This window comes from Rhinoderma darwinii, chromosome 3 (genome assembly GCF_050947455.1).
Source record: "Rhinoderma darwinii isolate aRhiDar2 chromosome 3, aRhiDar2.hap1, whole genome shotgun sequence".
Lineage (NCBI taxonomy): Eukaryota > Metazoa > Chordata > Amphibia > Anura > Rhinodermatidae > Rhinoderma > Rhinoderma darwinii.
In genome coordinates this window covers 171,277,239-171,296,621 of record NC_134689.1, presented here as the reverse complement: position 1 = coordinate 171,296,621, position 19,383 = coordinate 171,277,239, and the positions used below count along the sequence as shown (strand labels likewise).

At 44.2% G+C, this 19,383-nt stretch overlaps 1 protein-coding gene across 2 annotated transcripts in view; it reads left to right on the top strand.

Annotated features, from left to right (window-relative positions):
* Positions 1-201: 201 nt before the first annotated feature.
* Positions 202-19,383, top strand: part of TMEM117 (transmembrane protein 117) — a 384,863-nt gene continuing 365,681 nt past the window's right edge. Inside the window, exons 1-2 of one of the 2 annotated variants that reach the window (XM_075857038.1) lie at positions 202-592; positions 15,183-15,478. In XM_075857038.1, the coding sequence (XP_075713153.1) occupies positions 15,205-15,478 (274 nt within the window). In that variant the 5' untranslated portion in view covers positions 202-592; positions 15,183-15,204. Of the gene's footprint in view, positions 593-612; positions 729-15,182; positions 15,479-19,383 lie in introns of those variants that run through there. The other variant, XM_075857037.1, reaches the window with a different exon arrangement.

Genomic DNA, 19,383 nt, shown 5'->3' with positions numbered 1-19,383 from the left:
TTTTTTTTTGTGCAAGTCTTTTTTCCATGTAAAAGTTGCTCCCATTCTAGCAAAACATCACAATTTGTAAACTGACAGCTCAAAACCATTGTTCCATTTGTGATCTTGGCAGACAAATCCTGATTTGTAAAGCCAGCCTACGGTAACAAAAGACATCTCTCTACTGAGTGCAAATACTGTCGCCTATAAGCTTTAAATCAGCTCAACCTCTTAACCCTTTCAGAGCACCAATGCATGTATGGCTGTAGTAAACAGCTTTATTTATATAGCGTATGACGTAATTTATAGAAATCGAATGGCTGCCAACTGCGTTGCTACAAATGCAGTCCAGTGATCTAATACTTACCACGAATGCCTAATCATATTACTGCAATGATTGAATATTGGAGAGATCTTACCGAAAGGACAAAAAGTGCTTCCCTGTGTTTGGTGCAAGCGAAGCACATCACTGAATGGAGCATTGGCAGCTAGAATGTGGAGGGCGTGGGCTTTGATGCCTGCATGGCTATTCCTGGAAGCTGAAGCAATGCCCTGGAAGCGTTCCCTTTGGTTGGATAAAGATTCATGAATAGAACAGTGTTTGATCAGACTGGTAAGTGATGGCCTCTGTAAACCGGTCTAAGCACAACCTCAACATTGCACTGAAACCACCACCAACATGTATTTGTAGAGTCATGTGTGTGTGTGGCCAGCTTCCACTTTATCATGAAGTGTTCATCAGACACAAGGTAGGAGCAGTTTGCAGCCCACCATCTCTTTACTAATCCCTATGTGATAAATTATGGAAATCATTAGCATGTAATTGACTATGACTTGACTCTTCTAAATTTATTAAAGAGCTACGTCCGTGTTCCATACAGATTATTTTGAAAAGAGAAGTTTCAAACTGTGTCTCCCATGTGACATTAAATCCAAACGTTTCGGCTTATTAATAATTCATATTAATATTTATTAAGAGAGCGCAAGTGTCATAACAGAAACTATATTGTGCTAAAGCACACAAATAAATAAGGCACACAGTATGTAAACAAGGACATGATCTACACAGCACATAAATACCTTATACCAATTTAATCGTGTATTCACACGTGCAGGTTTCGCTCCAGGTTTTTTTTAACGCAGTTTTTGAAGCTAAGACAAGAAGTGGATTCAAATTAGAGAAGTTGAATCTTTGTCCTCTTTCTTCCTTTATGATCCACTGTTGGTTTCCATTTCAAAAACGGATTTTAAAAACCCTGAATAAAACCTGATCAAAACCTGCACATGTGAATACACCATAAAAGTGAGGAGGGGCAAAACTTTCCTAACCTGTTTAGGCATTTGTGAATGTCAACGGAAGGTAAGTGCTTATGCTAAGAATATGCAGGTGTGTAAATTCTCCATCAAGTGCTTGGATTCTGTCAAACAAGTCTAGCAAGTTTTTATTTTCAAGTCACAATGACAGGGAAGGCAGTGTTTTACTTTACTGTATTGAGAAATCTTTTTTTTGTTTTCGAAACAATGCCTTTAAGGGTATGTTCACACAGAGTTTTTGGACGCGGAAACCGCGCCGCAAAACTTGCCAAAAACCGGCCGAAAATGCCTCCCATTGATTTCAATGGGTGGTGGAGTAGGGTTTCTCCTGCGAGCGGTAAAACCGACTCGCGGGAGAAAGAAGGGACATGCCTTATCTTTGCGCGATTACGCCTCTGACCTCCCATTGACATCAATGGGAGGCAGAGAAAGGGTATGTTCACACGCAGTGACCAAAAACGTCTGAAAATACGGAGCTGTTTTCAGGCAAAAACAGCTCCTGATTTTCAGACGTTTTTGTAGCAACTCGCGTTTTTCGCGGCGTATTTTACGGCCGCTATTGAAGCTGTTTTTCAATTGAGTCAATGAAAAACGCCTCCAAAAACGTCCCAAGAAGTGACATGCACTTCTTTTTCGCGGGCATCTTTTTACACGCAGTATTTTGACAGCGACGCATAAAATTAAGGCTCGTGGGAATAGAACACCGTAAAACCCATTGAAAGCAATGGGCAGATGTTTGTAGGCGTATTAGGGGCGTTTTTTCAGGCGTAATTAGAGCCGTAAAACGCCAGAATTACGTCTGAAAACACTGCGTGTGAACATACCCTTACTGCTAATCGATAAGTTAAGTATAGAGATACTTGAGAATACCTTCATAGGACCTGTTGACATAGTCAGGGTTCCGTCAGACCTATCTGTCGGAGGAACCCATCAACGCAAAGGCAAACGGAAACCGTAGCTTCCGTTTGCATTACCATTGATTTCAATGGTAATGCTGTCATTGCAAATCAGTGTCTTGTTATATTGACCACTCATTAGAAGGGCGCTTGTATGTTACGACATGGAACAGTCTTACCGTATTGAACTTATAGCTTTCAAAGGGGGCATTCAAGTTTAAATTCTTATATGTGTAGGATGCATACACTGTTCCTGCAAAACCCTCATGTCAGTACTACCTATCCCTGGAACCATGGCCGGCCTTGGATACGTTCGACCAGTGCGGTCGCACAGGGCGCCAGCCGCCACACTGCAAGAGGGGCGCCAGTGGGTGTGTGTATCCCCGCGCCGTTGCAATTACACAACTAACTGCAGTCGCCTTTCCGACCGGACGCTTCTTAACTTAGTGGCCGTCGCTACCGCTGTAGCAGCCACAGCGGCTCCTAGCGGTGACACTGGGCATGAGGGCTGTGGCGCCGCTAGCAGCCGTTGCAGCTGCTATAGCGGTAGCGATGGCACTATAGCAGAGCAGGGAGGTATCTCCATGCTCTGCTATCTACTAGCGCCACTGTAGCTCCCTGAAGGAGCGGAATCCCTGTGTGGCCGGGGATTCCGCTCCTGGAGCGCTGCAGACGCTATGACTGAGGATTCCACTCCAGGGCGTCATGGACGCAGACGACAGGAGCTTCCCCTGGAGTGGAAGCGATGGTCACAGCGTCAGCAACGCTGTGGTCGGGGATTCCGCTTCAGGAGTTTCCCCTGATGTCACTGTCCATATATGGACAGAGATATCAAGCAGAGCTCCAGGAGCGGAATCCCCGTCCACATGGGTATTCCGCTCCTTCAGGGAGCTACAGTGGCGCTATCTATACTGGAAGGGGTTGCGGGGGTTCTATCTACAAGTGGGCTGTGTGGCACTACCTACAAAAAAGCACAACTGTGCAGGAGCACACAAAACCCAGCTTTCCCGGCTATCAAATAAATGTGTGGAAATAAACTAAGATATAACTTTTATTTAATCTAGCTAAAAGGATTAATCCTTTAGGTAGACTAAATAAAAGTTATATCTTAGTTTATTTCCACACATTTATTTGATAGCCGGGAAAGCTGGGTATTTTGTGTGCTCCTGCACAGTTGTCCTTTTTTGAATGTCTATTGCCCACCAGCTATCAGGGTCATTTCGTAGTCCTTGCACTACAAGGGGGCTGTGTGGCATTACCAACCTGTGGGCTGTGTGGCATTACCAACCTGTGGGCTGTGTGGCATTACCAACCTGTGGGCTGTGTGGCATTACCAACATGTGGGCTGTGTGGCATTACCGACCAGGGGGCTGTGTGGCATTACCGACTATGGGGCTGTGTGGCACTACCAACCAGGAAACTGTGTGGCGCTACCGACCTGTGGGCTGTGTGGCGCTACCGACCTGTGGGCTGTGTGGCGCTACCGACCTGTGGGCTGTGTGGCGCTACCGACCTGTGGGCTGTGTGGCGCTACCGACCTGTGGGCTGTGTGGCGCTACCGACCTGTGGGCGGTGTGGCGCTACCGACCTGTGGGCTGTGTGGCGCTACCGACCAGGGGGTTGTGTGGCGCTACCGACCAGGGGGTTGTGTGGCGCTACCGACCAGGGGGCTGTGTGGCGCTACCGACCAGGGGCTGTGTGGCGCTACCGACCAGGGGCTGTGGGCTGTGTGGCGCTACCGACCAGGGGGTTGTGTGGCGCTACCGACCAGGGGGCTGTGTGGCGCTACCGACCAGGGGGCTGTGCGGCGCTACCGACCAGGGGGCTGTGCGGCGCTACCGACCAGGGGGCTGTGCGGCGCTACCGACCAGGGGGCTGTGCGGCGCTACCGACCAGGGGGCTGTGCGGCGCTACCGACCAGGGGGCTGTGCGGCGCTACCGACCAGGGGGCTGTGTGGCGCTACCCACAATGGGGCTGTGCGGCGCTACCCACTCACACTAATCCTTCCATTATAGTGATGTGAGGGCTCTATGGGGTGGATTATTCCAGCCCCATAGAGCCCTTTGCTGTCGGTAAAATGCCCAGACCCCCCCTTGCAGTATACTCACGTCACGAGTCCCAGCAAGGCAGGAACTTACCTCGTGCTTCTCGTAGCTTGACGCTCCTCCTGCAGACTTGCTCCTCTCTGGCGGCATGTGCTGCATCAGAGAGGAGGAGGAGTGTTTCAGACATTCGGCACGTCTGCTATGTGCGTCTGCATGGCCCCTCCCCCCGATCCAGTCCGTCCCGGGCTGAAAATGCCGCCCCCCAAGTTTGGGTAGGTTGTGCCGCCTGAGGCTGTCGGCTCACCTGGCCTCATGGCAGGTGCGGCACTGCGAACACACTCCATGGAGCTGGGCTCCTAGCATCATAGTTATGTACGACGCTAGGAGTACCTGCCTCGCTGCGGGACAACTGTCCCGTACTGTAATCATGTTTTCAGTACGGGACAGTAGTTCAATGGAGAGGCAGGGACTCCTAGCGTCGTACATAACTATGATGAAAGAAGCCCGGCTCCCTGCAGTGTGTTCGGTCTGGGAATTGCGACCGAAATAAGTCCTGTCCTTTTAAGGACCGAACATGCTCATGTGAATCCAGCCTTAATGCTGCGTTGTTGATCTATGATACTAAAGTAATACAGTAAGTAGAATTCCTTAAATCTTTTCTATACATTAACCCCTTAAGGACGCAGCCACTTTTGGACCAAATGACACAGCCTCATTTTTTAAATCTGACGTGTTACTATATGTGGTAATAACTTCGGAATGCTTTTACCTATCCAAGCGATTCTGAGATGGTTTATGTTAGTGAAAAAATTTGTTCGATAAATTCAATATTTTTTGTGAAAAACACCAAAATTTCGAGAAATTGTACAAAACTTAGCATTTTTCTAAATTCAAATGTATCTGCTTGTAAGACAGATAGTTATACCACACAAAATAGTGACTAGTTAACATTTCCCATATGTCTACTTTACTTTATGTTTGCATCATTTTTTAAACATCTTTTTATTTTTCTAGGACGTTACAAGGCTTAAAAGTTTAGCAGCAGTTTCTCACATTTTCAAGAAAATTTCAAAAGCCTATTTTTTTAGGGACCAGTTCAGATCTGAAGTGGCTTTGAGGGCCTTATATATTAGGAACCCCAACAAATCGCCCCATTTTAAAAACTGCACCCCTTAAAGTATTCAAAACAGCATTTAGAAAGCTTCTTAACCCTTTGTGTTTCACAGGAATTAAAGCAAAGTGGAAGGGAAATTTGCAAATTTCTTTTTTTTTTTTAATCAATTTTTCCTGTAATATTGAAGGTTTTTTTTTTTTTACCAGACAAACACAACTGAATATTTATTGCCCAGATTCTGCAGTTTTAAGAAATATCCCACATGTGGCCCTAGTGCGCTACTGGACTGAAACAAAAGCCCCAGAAGCAAAGGAGCACCTAGTGGATTTTTGGGCCTTCCTTTTCTTAAACTATATTTCAGGCACCATGTCAGGTTAGAAACCCCACAAAAGTGACTCCATTTGGCAAACTACACCCCTAGAGGAATTCATCTAGGAGTGTAGTGAGCATTTTGACCACACAGGTATTTCATAGATTTCATTAGAATTGGGCAGTGAAAATGAAAAATTAAATTATTTTCCAATAAGATGTAGCTTTACCTCAGAATTTTTAATTTTTTGAACAAATGAGGAAAAACCAACTTCTCCAGAGTACGGAAATACCCAACATGTGGTCATAAACTGCTGTTTGGGCAAGCGGCAGGACTCAGAAGGGATGGCACGCCATTTAGCTTTTGGAGTACAGATTTTGCTGGATTGATTTCTCTGCACCATGTCACTTTTGTAAAGCTCCTAAGGTACCAGTAGAGTGGAAACTCCCCAAAAGTGACTCCATTTGGCAAACTACACCCATTGAGGAATTCATCTAGGGGTGTAGTGAGCATTTTGACCCCACATGTGTCTCATAGATTTTATTAGAAATGGGCAGTGAAAATGAAAAAATGACATTATTTTCCAATAAGACGTAGTATTAGTTCAAAATTTTTCATTTTCTCAACAAATAAAGGAGAAAAAGCACCGTAACATTTGTAAAGCGAGTTCTTCAGAGTAGGGAAATACCCCATATGTGGTCATAAACGTTTGTTTGGATACTTGGCAGGATACAAGGGAAGGAGCGCCATTTGGCAGTTGGGGCACAGATTTTGCAGGATTGATTCCTGGGCGCCATGTTGCATTTACAAAGCCCTTGAGGTACTAGTACAGTAAGAACCCCTGAAATGTGACTCCATTTGGTAAACTACACCCCTTGAGGAATTAATCTAGGGGTGTAGTGAGCATTTTGACCACACAGGTTTTTGCTGAATTTATTAGAATTGGGATGTGAAAATAAAAAAAAATTAAAAAATTTATTGTGAAAAGATGTAGTTCTAGCCCAAAATGTAGCATTTTCACAAAGACTATAGCAGAAAAGCACCTCAACGTTCGTAAAGCATTCTCTCCAGAGTAAGGTAATACCCCAAACATGGTCATAAACTGCTATTTGGACACAGCACGGCTCTAAAGGGAAGGAGCGCCATTTAGTATTTGGAGTGGAGATTTTACAAGATTCGTTTTTTGACACCATGTTGCATTGAGCTATAGTACCAGTACAGTGTTGCCCCCGAAAACTTACTCCATTTTGGAAACTAGATCCCTCCAAGAATTTATCTAGGGGTTTAGTGAGCATTTTGACCCCAGAAGTGTTTTGCAAAAATGAGTACACGATAGATGTTGCAGATTGAAAATTGCTGTTTTCCACAGATATGCCATTTCAGTGCCCAATGTGTTGTGCCCAGATTGTACCACAGTAGACACACACCCCATAAATTGTTAAGCGGGTTCTCCAGAATACAGTAATACCCCATATGTGGTCATAAATTGCTGTTTGGGCACACTGCCAGGCTCAGTTGGACCACCATTTGGCTTTTGAAGCCCAATTTTGCTTGGTGTATTACTGGTATTTCTGCTTATAATGTGGGGGCATATGTAATCTGTGCGAAGTACATTAGGGTACGTGTAAGCTGGGCGGAGTACATCAGGGTATATGTAAGCTGGGCGGAGTGCATGAGGGCATAATAGGATGATGTAATAATGGGGTGAATTAATAATCCATGGATTGGTGTGGTACGCTTTGATCCAACCCTTTATGCACAGGTATTATACAAAATATCTGCGCTCCAATATTGCTTAATCTTTTAGGGGAGATACAGACGGACGTTGCGTTTTTGCGCGCGCAAACAACGCTGCGTTTTGCGCGCGCAAAAACCATTTGACAGCTGCGTGTGTCATCCGTGTCTGATGCGTGGCTGCGTGATTTTCGCGCAGCCGCCATCATAGAGATGAGGCTAGTCGACGCCCGTCACTGTCCAAGGTGCTGAAAGAGCTAGCTCTTTCAGCATCCTCGACAGTGAATGCCGAACACAATATCGAAAAACCTGTTGAAAAAAAAGAAAAAGTTCGTACTTACCGAGAACTTCCCGGCCATTGCCTTGGTGACGCGTCCTTGGTGACGCGCCTCTCGACATCGGGCCCCACCTCCCTGGATGACGCGCCAGTCCATGTGACCGCTGCAGCCTGTGCTTGGCCTGTGATTGGCTGGAGCTGTCACATGGACTGAATTGTCATCCCGGGAGGTCAGACTGGAGGAAGACGCCGGGAGTTATCGGTAAGTCAGAACTTCGTTTTTTTTTTCTACAGGTTCATGTATATTGGGATCGGAAGTCACTGTCCATGGTGCTGAAACAGTTTAACTCTTTCAGCACCATGGACAGTGACTATCTCCTGACGTCGCGTACCGATAATTTTTTTGCCGGGTTCGGCCAAAACGAGTTCGGCCGAACCCGGTGAAGTTCGGTTCGCTTGTCCGGCTTCGCTCATCGCAAAGACACTCCGTTTGGATGTTCGGAAACAGAAAAGCACGTGGTGCTTTTCTGTTTACATTCATCCTTTTGACAGCTGGTGCACTGTTTCAGTCGGTTCGCACGGAAGTGCTTCCGTGCAACCTGTGTGGTTTTCACGCACCCATTGACTTCAATGGGTGCGTGATGTGCGAAATACGCAGAGTTATTGAACCTGTCGCGCTTTTTGCGCAGCAGACAAACGCTGCGCAAAAAGCACGGACTGTCTGTACTGCCCCATAGACTTGAATTGGTCCATGCGTGCCGCGTGAAAACCACGCGGCCTGCACGGACCGAATACACGCTCGTGTGAATCCCCCCTTAATCTTTGACTTCTTCACTAGCCCTATTATCAGCACAAGGCCCTAAAGTTTTCTCATTTCCACTGCATCTACAGGGTCCACCTGTGGGGTCCAGCAAATGATGATGTGGAATATTTGGTGAAATTCTACTGGACCTAAAAAATTTGTCTGGGCCGTCACTTAGCATTATTTTGCATCGTTGCATTTTGAGAGTCATAAAGTGTTATTTTTCCGTTGACGGAGCTGTGTGAGGGCGCGTTTTTTGTGGAACGAGCTGTAATTTTTATCGGTTCCATTTTCGGGTACATACGTTTTTTGTTTTTTTTGTTGTTTTTATCACTATTTATTAAATTTTTTGGGAGATGAGGAAACCAAAAAACAGCAATGCTAGCACGTTTTTATTTCGTTTACAGTGTTCACCGTGCAGTATAAACAACATGTTAACTTTATTCTGTGGGTCGATACGATTACAGCGATACCAAATTGATATAGTTTTTTTTACGTTTCACTACGTTCCCACAATAAAAACACTCTTTTCTAAAAAAAAATCATGTTTTAGTGTCGCCATTATCTGACAGCCATAACTTTTTTATTTTTCAGTTGATATCGCTGCGGGAGTACTTGTTTTATACGTGACAAACTGTAGTTTCCATTGGTACCATTTTGCGTTTCTTGCAACTTTTTGATCACTTTTTATTACATTTTTTTGAGACCGGATGACCAAAAAATAAAATGCGGTCATTGATTTTTTATAAAAACAAAGTACAGTGTTCACTGTGCGGTAAAAATAATGTGACATTTTTATAGATCAGGCCGTTCCGAACGCGGCGATACCTATTATTATGTATAGTTTTTTTTTCATGTTTTAATTTTTTTTCTAATTAGAAAGGAGTTGATCCTTGAAACAGGGCGATTGTTGTTTTTATTAGTTAAAACTTTTATTTATCTATTTTTCTTTCACGTTTTTTTTACACTGATCTGGGGACTTGAAGATCTGGTCTTCTGATCCCCGGTACAATACACTGCACTACTTATGTAGTGCAGTGCATCGTAACTGTCATTCTTCATCTGACCGTTAGCGTATTAGGTCCTGCCTCGGGCAGGACCTAATACGCTTCCGTACCAGGGCAACCAGGAAGCCTAGCAACGGCTTCCTAGTTGCCATAGCAACCATCGCCACCCGCGATCCATCGTGGGGGGGGGCAGAGGGGGCACAGAGGGAGCCCTCTCCCTCTGTCAACAACTTCAATGCGGCGGACGTCATTGACAGCATTGAAGGGGTTAAACAGCAGCGATCGGCGGTAACTGCCGTCGCCGCCTTTGCAGCAGGCTGTCAGCTGTGTATTACAGCTGACAGCCGCTGAAGATGAAGAGCACACTGCTCCTGTGCCGGCTTCATCTACAGGGCATGACTGTACGCCCTTGTGTGAGAAAGCACTTTGAATCTGGAAGTACAGTCACGCCCAATAGTGGGAAGGGGTTAAACAACAAATGTTTTCCTATTTTAAAAAAATGTATATATTGCGTGTTTGTTGTGTAAAGCTAGCAATGAGAAAACTCGAAAAGATTTGGGGGGGGGGGGGGGGCATCTTTTATAGTTCGCCTCAGGCAGCAGATGGGCTAGGTTCACCCCTGCACATGGGTGCAACTCTGATGTGAAAAATGGTCGTTTTTCACGTCCGAGTATGCACTCGTTCTTGTGAATAAACCCTTAATCTAGGTGCAGTAGTGCGCATGTATTATGCTTGTGTGAAACTGGCCTAAGGCCTCATTCCGTATGCAGTATTTTGGATGGCATTCTGTATCCATATTGGAAGTTAAAACTAGGAGTAAAACCTATACAATGAAAACCTTTGCAGATCAAATACAAATTCTATAGCAAAATACTGCTGTGTGAATGAAGCCTTAATCTGTAAACTCCTCTTAGTTAACGGCTTGATCAATATGCACCATTGCAGCCTGTCAGACTGATGTGACTCTTTCATAGTAATTTTTCAGCTCGTCCGATAATAATTAAATAAAATGAGAAAAATATTTGATATTCAATTTTATCTATAGCTCTTTTTTATAACTAGGTTCACATTAGCATAATAATCTATGTTGTGTAAAAGAGCTCTGGGAAGTTACCGATTCTGCTTGCTGAGATCCAGCTAAAGGGTGTGGGGGGGGGGGGGGGGGTCTTAAGGGCAAACCCCTCCAGGAAAAAAATTATGCAAAGTTATCCCTTCCCCCTGAAGGAAGAAAACTCTCTCTCTAGAGGAGAGATATTTTGAATACTTTTTCCCAGGGATCATTGCCCTTAAGACTCTCTACCAGCTGTATGTCTGCAAGGATAATTAGTACCTTCCAAGAACTGCTACAAAAGTATCTTACTGAGCCATCCATAGCTTTACTCTGCTGACGGGGAGCAATAAATCCCAAAAAGTACTGTCTGCAAATGTGTGTCTTTGGTATGGCTATTAGGCCTCATTCAGACGACAGTGAAAAACGGCCATGTGATGGCCGTCCTTTTAACGGCTTTCACATGGCCGTTTTCAGAACAATGATATTCTATGGGTGCATTCACACGGCCGTTTTTTTAACGGCCCGTGAATAATGGCTGTCAAAAAATAGGACATGTCGTTTTAAAGGCCTGACGGCCCCCATAGAAGTCAATGGATCCGTTTTTAACGGCTGTCAATACATGTAACAACCGTTAAAAACGGATCTGTTACATGGGGATTGGCAAGGGAACTACTAGTTCCCTTGCTGGCTATCGTTGGCATACTCACGTTTGCAGCACTTCTTCAGGTGTGGTCACTCGTCTTCACGGGTTTGAAGGCGCCTCGATGACGTCATCGCCCCGTCGCGCTGCCTTGCCAGATCCAGTGCAGACGAGTGACCACAAGTGAAGAAGACGAGAGATGGCGCTGCTCTCGTGAGTATGTGGCACAATCTACAGGCAGGCTGGTGTGGCATCTACAGGCAGGCTGGTGTGGCATCTACAGGCAGGCTGGTGTGGCATCTACAGGGAGGCTGGTGTGGCATCTACAGGCAGGCTGGTGTGGCATCTACAGGGAGGCTGGTGTGGCATCTACAGGGAGGCTGGTGTGGCATCTACAGGGAGGCTGGTGTGGCATCTACAGGGAGGCTGGTGTGGCATCTACAGGGAGGCTGGTGTGGCATCTACAGGCAGGCTGGTGTGGCATCTACAGGCAGGCTGGTGTGGCATCTACAGGGAGGCTGGTGTGGCATCTACAGGGAGGCTGGTGTGGCATCTACAGGGAGGCTGGTGTGGCATCTACAGGGAGGCTGGTGTGGCATCTACAGGGAGGCTGGTGTGGCATCATGTACAGGGAAGCTGGTGTGGCATCATGTACAGGGAGGCTGGTGTGGCATCATCTACAGGGGAGGCAGGTGTGGCATCATCTACAGGGGAGGCAGGTGTGGCATCATCTACAGGGGAGGCAGGTGTGGCATCATCTACAGGGAGGCAGGTGTGGCATCATCTACAGGGAGGCAGGTGTGGCATCATATACAGGGAGGCTGTAAATAGTGTCTAGGTGAACATGTGACCTTCCTTTTGCTGTTTTTAGGGGGTTGGGACAAAAAAAGCCTGACCAATGAAATTCATCAGTTTTTTTAACGGCCATGAAAAACTGATGCAAAATGGATGTCAAACGGCCATTAAAAACGGACAGACGGACTGGAAATGGATGAAAATTTAGAGACACACTGATGCAAAATGGCCATGAAAAACTGACAGTTGATCAGTGTTAAATGGACATTTTTTTTCACTGTCGTGTGAATAAGGCCTTAGGCTGCTTTCACACGGCAGTATTTTGCATAAGTATTTGTAAGCCAAAAACAGGAGTGGAACCCACACAGAGGAAAAGTATAATGGAAAGATTTACACCTCTTCCGTGTTTTGGACCCATTACTAGTTTTGGCTCACAAATACTAACGGAAATGTGCAAGTGTGGTTGAGGTCTTAAACTGAGTCAAGTGTCAAGGCACTATAAAGAGTCTGACACAGACTTCCAGGGTAGTCATGTATAGGTGGCACTAGAGTGTTCTGCATTATGTTAACTCCTTCCCGCTCCTTGACATACTATTCTGTAATGGTAAGTACATCGTTCACGCTCCATGACGGAATTATACATCATGGGAGGATCGGCCACTTTGGCCGTCCTCCCGGCACATACAGGAGCTGTGAAAACTGCTGTCTCATACAACATTTGCCGCAGCTCCTTCAGCGGGGACTGATCGCGGTGTCCCCGCTGATTAACCCCTTAGAAGCCGCATTCAATAGCGATCGTGGCTTCTTAGGGGTTAAACCACCATCGACGGCCTGCTACATGATGGCGGGCGGCTATGGTTGCTATGGCAACCGGAGGCCTAACAATGGCCTCCGGCTATGCCATCTACGGAAGCCTAGTGAGTCCTGACAAAGTCATGACCCACTATGCTTGCTGTCAGCGAGTAGCTGACCGCTCTAATACACTGCACTACGCATGTAGCGCAGTGTATTAGAATTGCGATCAGGGCCTCCTGCCTTCGAGTCCCCTAGTGGGCCAAAGTGAAGTTGTGTAAAAATAAACGTTTAACCCCTTCACGACATTTGATGTATCCATACGCCAAAGTCGGGTAGGGGAAGTATGGAACGGGCTCCCGGAGTGAACCCACTCCATACGATGCGGGGGTTGGCTGTATATTACAGCCAACACTTCAGCGTAACGTGCGGGATCGTGCTCGAGCGCGATCCCGCTCGTTTAAGCTGTCAAATGCTGTGGTCAATAGCGACCGTGGCATTTAAATCGTTAGAGGGGTTCGCCCCCCTCTTTCTAACAGCTCATGGCGCCCCGCGCAATGCAATCGCGGGGTGGCGATGGTTGCTATGGCTGCCTGGGGGCCTAATGAAGGCCCCCTGGTCCGCCATCTTTGTGCTCCTATTAAGACCTGCCTCTGGCTTAATAGAAGCCTGTCAGAATCACGATATACTGCAATACATTAGTATTGCCGTATATAGTGCAAGCGATCTGACGATCGCTGGTTGAAGTCCCCTAGGGAGACTAGAAAAAATAAATAAAAAATTAGTAAAATAAAGTTTGTTCTTTTCATGAATTTTCACTTTTTTTTTTTTTTTTTAGTTTTCAGTTAAACCCCCCCCCCCTCCTATTCCCATTTCCCCCTAGAGCATAGTAAAAAAAAAACATAATTGGTATTGCCGCATCCGTAAAAGTCTGAACTACTACAATATATCATTATATAACCCACAGGGTGTACACCGTAAAAAAAAAAATGTAAGCGCCAGAATTGCTCTTTTTTGGTCACCTCATGTCCCACAAATTTTTTTTAAAAAAGTTGATCGAAACGTTGCATGTATCCGAAAATGGTATCATTATAAACTACAGCTTATCTTGCAAAAAATAAACCCTCATACCTCTTAATCAACGGAAAAATAAAAAAAAGTTATGGCTCTCAGAATTTGGCGACACAAAATAAATTTTATTTTTTACACTTAGGCTTTTACATGTAAAAGTAGTAAAATATAGAAAAAACTATATATATTTGGTATCGCCGTAATCGTATTGACCCGCAGAATAAAGTTAACATGTTGTTTTAATTGCACAGTGAATTCTGTAAAAACGAAGCGCAAAAAACAATGGAGGAAGCGTTTTTTTTTTTCATTTTCTACCCAACAAATAGTTTTTTTCCCGTTTCCTAGTACATTATATGGCACAATAAATGGTGCTACGAGAAACTACAACTCGTCCCGCAAAACTCAAGCCCTCATAGGACTATATCGACGGAAAAAAAAAAAAGTTATGGCTTTTGGGCTGGGCTGGAACAATGAGAAGTGTATGACACTGATTGGTCAGCGTCATACACTCCCAGTTGGTCATTAATAAACGAATTAGCATAAATCTAACTTTGCTCATAACTTGCTCAAAAATGATAGTTTTTCAAAATAAAAACCACTTATCTACATTACAGCGCCGATCAGACTATGTAGGAGATAGGGCACTTATAATCTGGTGACAGAGCCTTTTTAAGGGACATACATAGAGGCAAGGAGACCCCATAGCAAAGACTAAAATGGGCTTCTACACCAGAACACCCCTAATCACCTGGGATAAGAGGACTTGATGTTTTTCCATCACCTTTAGTTGCTAACTTTGTAGGGCATGTGGGGAGTGAATCCCTTTTACAGGCTCTATTAGAAAAAGAAATGCATCAAATCTGGGCTGGGGACCGTAGCAGCCACATGGTGAGCTTCTCTTAGGTATGTACACCATTAATTTATGTATGGATCGTAGGGATGTATTGGTTAACATGCTCCTATTTTAGCAGTCCTTTGTAAGCTATTGTGTTTGTTTTTTTGTTTTGTTTTTTAGTTGCAAGCTTTATAATAATTATTTTCAGTAGCATTATTCTATCCCTTAACAATATTTAATATTAAATAAAATCTTTAAAATGTGCTATGAAGTTTGTGCATATGTCATATGTTTATATATTTATGTTCTCAATGATCAGAATCACGTTAAATTGATGGGAACGGCTAATTCCTTCCCGAAGAGACTAGAATCTATTTCTGGTGCCTGCAGTGAAGACCAAATAAGTAATCTGTGTCACTGCTTCTCAATCAGGACACATCGCAAGTTGAGATTTCCCATTTCCCATGCTGCTACCATGTGAGATTAAGAATGCTAAAGAGTAATTGTTTTATATTTTAGGACACAACAGAAGATTTCAAGAATGGCTAAAGACTTCAGCTATTATTTCCAGCATCCCTGGTCACGGATAGTTATTGCTTACTTGGTGACATTTTTTAATTTCTTAATATTTGCTGAGGATCCTGTATCTCATAGTCAAACAGAAGCCAATGTCATTGTTGTTGGGAACTGCTTCTCATTCATCGTGACTAAATACCCAGGAGGAGCTTGGAATTTCTTAAAAGTCATCCTTTGGCTCGTTGCCATCGTCGTTGGATTGGTTGCCGGGAAGTTTCTTTTTCATCAGCGTTTGTTTGGTAAGTGTTATGCTCAGGGCCGATTCTAGCTTTTCTGCTGCCTGAGGCGAAAATTGAAATGGCGCCCCCCACCCCCTGGCTGTTCTACATCACTAGCACACTCCTCAAATTCATTCGGATGCGCCATTGACTTATACTTCCCTGGCATGTGCGGTGCAGCAATGAAGTCGGGCAAAAAACGCCTCGCTGCACAGTGTGTGCCCATGCAATGGTGCATCCGGGAAACTTGGAGGAAACTGGTAGTGATGTAGAACAGCCAGGGGGGTGTCAATCAAGCATGGAAAGGTGGGTTTGGAGTCAGGACTGTGTGTCTCTTCAGGATAGCAGCACTGCCCCATGACCCTTTATAGAGTAATTAGCAAATGGCATGCGCCGTTTTAATCCGTTGATTTGATATATTTTGCTGCATCTGAAAAAAACCATACAGGGGAATGTTTGGAAATATTGTCAGGTCATGTATTACCGCATGGTGGCGGTTCAAGGGGTTAAACCTATCTGACAGGTTCCCATTAAATATACAATAAATTTAAAACAATTCCATCTGCCCTGCAATTTTGTTATTATAAATATATCCTATATAATTACAGCTCCAGAACCAAGCTCTGACATATACGGCTCCAGAACCAAGCTTAGTATATACATACAACACCAGAACAAGGCTCAATACATATACAGCACCAGAACAAGCCAAATACATATATACAGCACCAGAATCAAGCTCCGTACATCTATACATCACCAGAGCAAAGCTCAGTACATATATACAGCACCAGAATCGAGCTCCGTACATATATACAACACAAGAACCAAGCTCATTACATATATACAGCACCAGAACTGAGCTCAGTACATATATATAGCACCAGAACTGAGCTCAGTACATATATATAGCACCAGAACTGAGATCAGTACATATATACAGCACCAGAATCGAGCTCAGTACATATATACAACACAAGAACAAAGCTCATTACATATATACAGCACCAGAACTGAGCTCAGTATATATATATAGCACCAGAACTGAGCTCAGTACATATATACAGCACCAGAATCGAGCTCAGTATGTATATATATATATATATATATATATATATATATATATATATTAGCTGTATTTATGCTGATACTAAGTACAGAGATCATTAGCAAATTCAGTTTAATCCCTGCCGTGTAGGGTTGTACGGCGTAAAATTACAGCTCCCAGTATGGTTCGAACAAAGGTAAGGATATGCTGGGAGATGCGGTTTCACAAAAAATATCATGCCACCCATCATCTTGCTGCAGATATAACCGTGACTACAGTACTGATTAGAGGAAGAATAAACATTTACATTGAGTGACTCACAGGTGACGACGTCTCAGATTCTAGCCGTTCTTTTTCTCTTATCTTCCCCATCCGGTCAAGACCTCTATGATGACTTCTCCCGGCCACGGCCCATTTCTGCAGTTTGCCGCTCAGATTTTTTCAGCTTTTCACTTTTCAAACATTTCCGCACCTATAAACGAAGATAAAATTCTCATGTTGCCAAACACTACACCAAGAATATAATAGCACCAAAACACTGGGTCCAACAAACGCACGCACACAGTGCCCCCTGTAAATATGTAAATAGGTCCCCGATTAGATATTGACAACCTATAAATAACAGAAGGTACATACCCGGTAGTAACATGTGATATGGATACTAGGTACTACTTCAATATACAACCAATCTCTAAAAATCAAAGGATAACAAAATGAGAATATCAATATCTTTATTAATAATCCATTAAAAACAAGAACAGCTGTAAACAGACAATTAAAATCAACAGAGTAGTAGGACAATGGGGGACACAGCAGTTTTGATATGTATGAAAACAATGCCAGGGAGCAGTATATACTGACACAAATACAAAAATAGATATATATCCCAAGTATTATAGTACAAAGAAGAAGTCAGATTTAGGCTATACACGTGTGTATATAATAATACTCCAAAATTAATCACAAATGTGTACGTTTTTAGGTAGGTCACTAAATGAATTTTTTCCTGGAAACAAAAGTTCTGCAGACTGCACTTTTGCTTCTGTCAAAAAAACAAAACAGAAAACCTAGCAAACAGACAAACGGAAAGCAATAGAAACATAAGAATTACCATTGAAATCAATGGTAATTCTAACGGAACCGTTGCTTTCCGTTTAATGTTTTGATCCTCACTTCCACTGACTGAAGAGAGGTAAACATATACTAACGCTAGTGTTAAAGACACCTTATATAGATAGGGGTTTCAAATCATAGTTAGTATATACATTATTTGGACCGATCACCATTGTGTGGGAAATTTGACACTAATTGTGCATACCCTCTCATTTAGTGACCTACCTAAAAACACACATATTTGTGAGTGATGATTAATTTTGGAGTATTATTATATACACGTGTATAGTCTAAATCAGACTCTTCTTCCTTGTGCTATAATATTTGGGATATATATTTTGTATTTGTGTCAGTATATACTGCTCCCTAGCATTGTATTCATACATATCAAACCTGCTGTGTCCCCCATTGTCCTACTACTCTGTTGATTTTAATTGTCTGTTTACAGCTGTTCCTGTTTTTAATGGATTATTAATAAAGATATTGAACTTCTCATTTTGTTAGCATTTGATATTTGGAACTATAGTTAAAGAGATTGGTTGTACACTGTAGATATTGCCCAATAGAGCCCCCTGTATATAAAGCCCCTGTAGATAATGCCACTCACACTGTTAAAGGGATTGTCCACTACCGTACAACTGATGACCTACCCACCGGATAGGTCATCAGTACATGATTTATGTGGGTCCGACATCTGGACCCCGCACCGTTAAGCCACTCTGGCTGCCTCCGTGCGCCGGACGTACATGCCAGAAGCAGCTGGCTCCGGCCACGGAATAGCGGCCGAGCTGCACAAGTGAATAGGAGCAGAGCAGCAGCACGGCCGCTATGCTATGTAAGGAGCCAACTGCTTCCGGCTCCGTACATCGCATAATGGGCAATAACATCCGGTGCCGCCGGATTGACTGATCGGTGCAGGGTTTGGATGTCGGACCCGCACCGATGATATACTGATAACCTAACCGTTGGATAGGTCATCGGTTGTCCGGTAGTGGACAACCCCTTTAACTAAAAAAAGTTACATGGTCACCTGATCCTGTTCCCGCACCATCCTCTAGCAACGCAGGCCTGCTCTCTAATGAGCAGGTCTGCTGGAGCTGAATGATGCAAGCAGCGTGATGACATCACTGCGCTGCTTGCGTTATTGAAAAGAGCGGAATGGCAGGGCAAGAAACGAATGTACAGTACATACATTACACGCTACATATACACTATACACTACAATACATACATTACACACTACAATATGCACATTACAGACTACACCTGCACTACACTACATACATTACACACATTACACACTACACATGCACTATACACTGCAATACATACATTACACACTAGACATACAGTACATACATTACGCGCTAGACATACACTCTACACATACAGTACATACATAACACACACTTACCTTTTGTGCAGGCAGCTGCCTATATGGATCTTTTCTTGCTGTGCACAGAGACTCCAGAGGAAACCACTAGCGAGTGTTGGTGAGTCCATCATGTCAGGATTTCCCTTCAGTTGCAGAGCAGACACCCTGTGCGCCTCCCTCGCCGTCCCGACACTGAGCAGGATCGCATTACAATGACGACGGGAGAGTGTAGAGCAGGGGAGGAGGGTCAGGGAGGGGTTATTAAGGTAGCACAGGAGAGATGCACATCCTGCAGCTGCTAAGTGGAGGGAACCTCCGCTATCGGCTCTGTAATGCCGCCCCCTCTGAGACACTGCAGGGTGCCGCCTGAAGCCAGAGGCTCAACTCTTC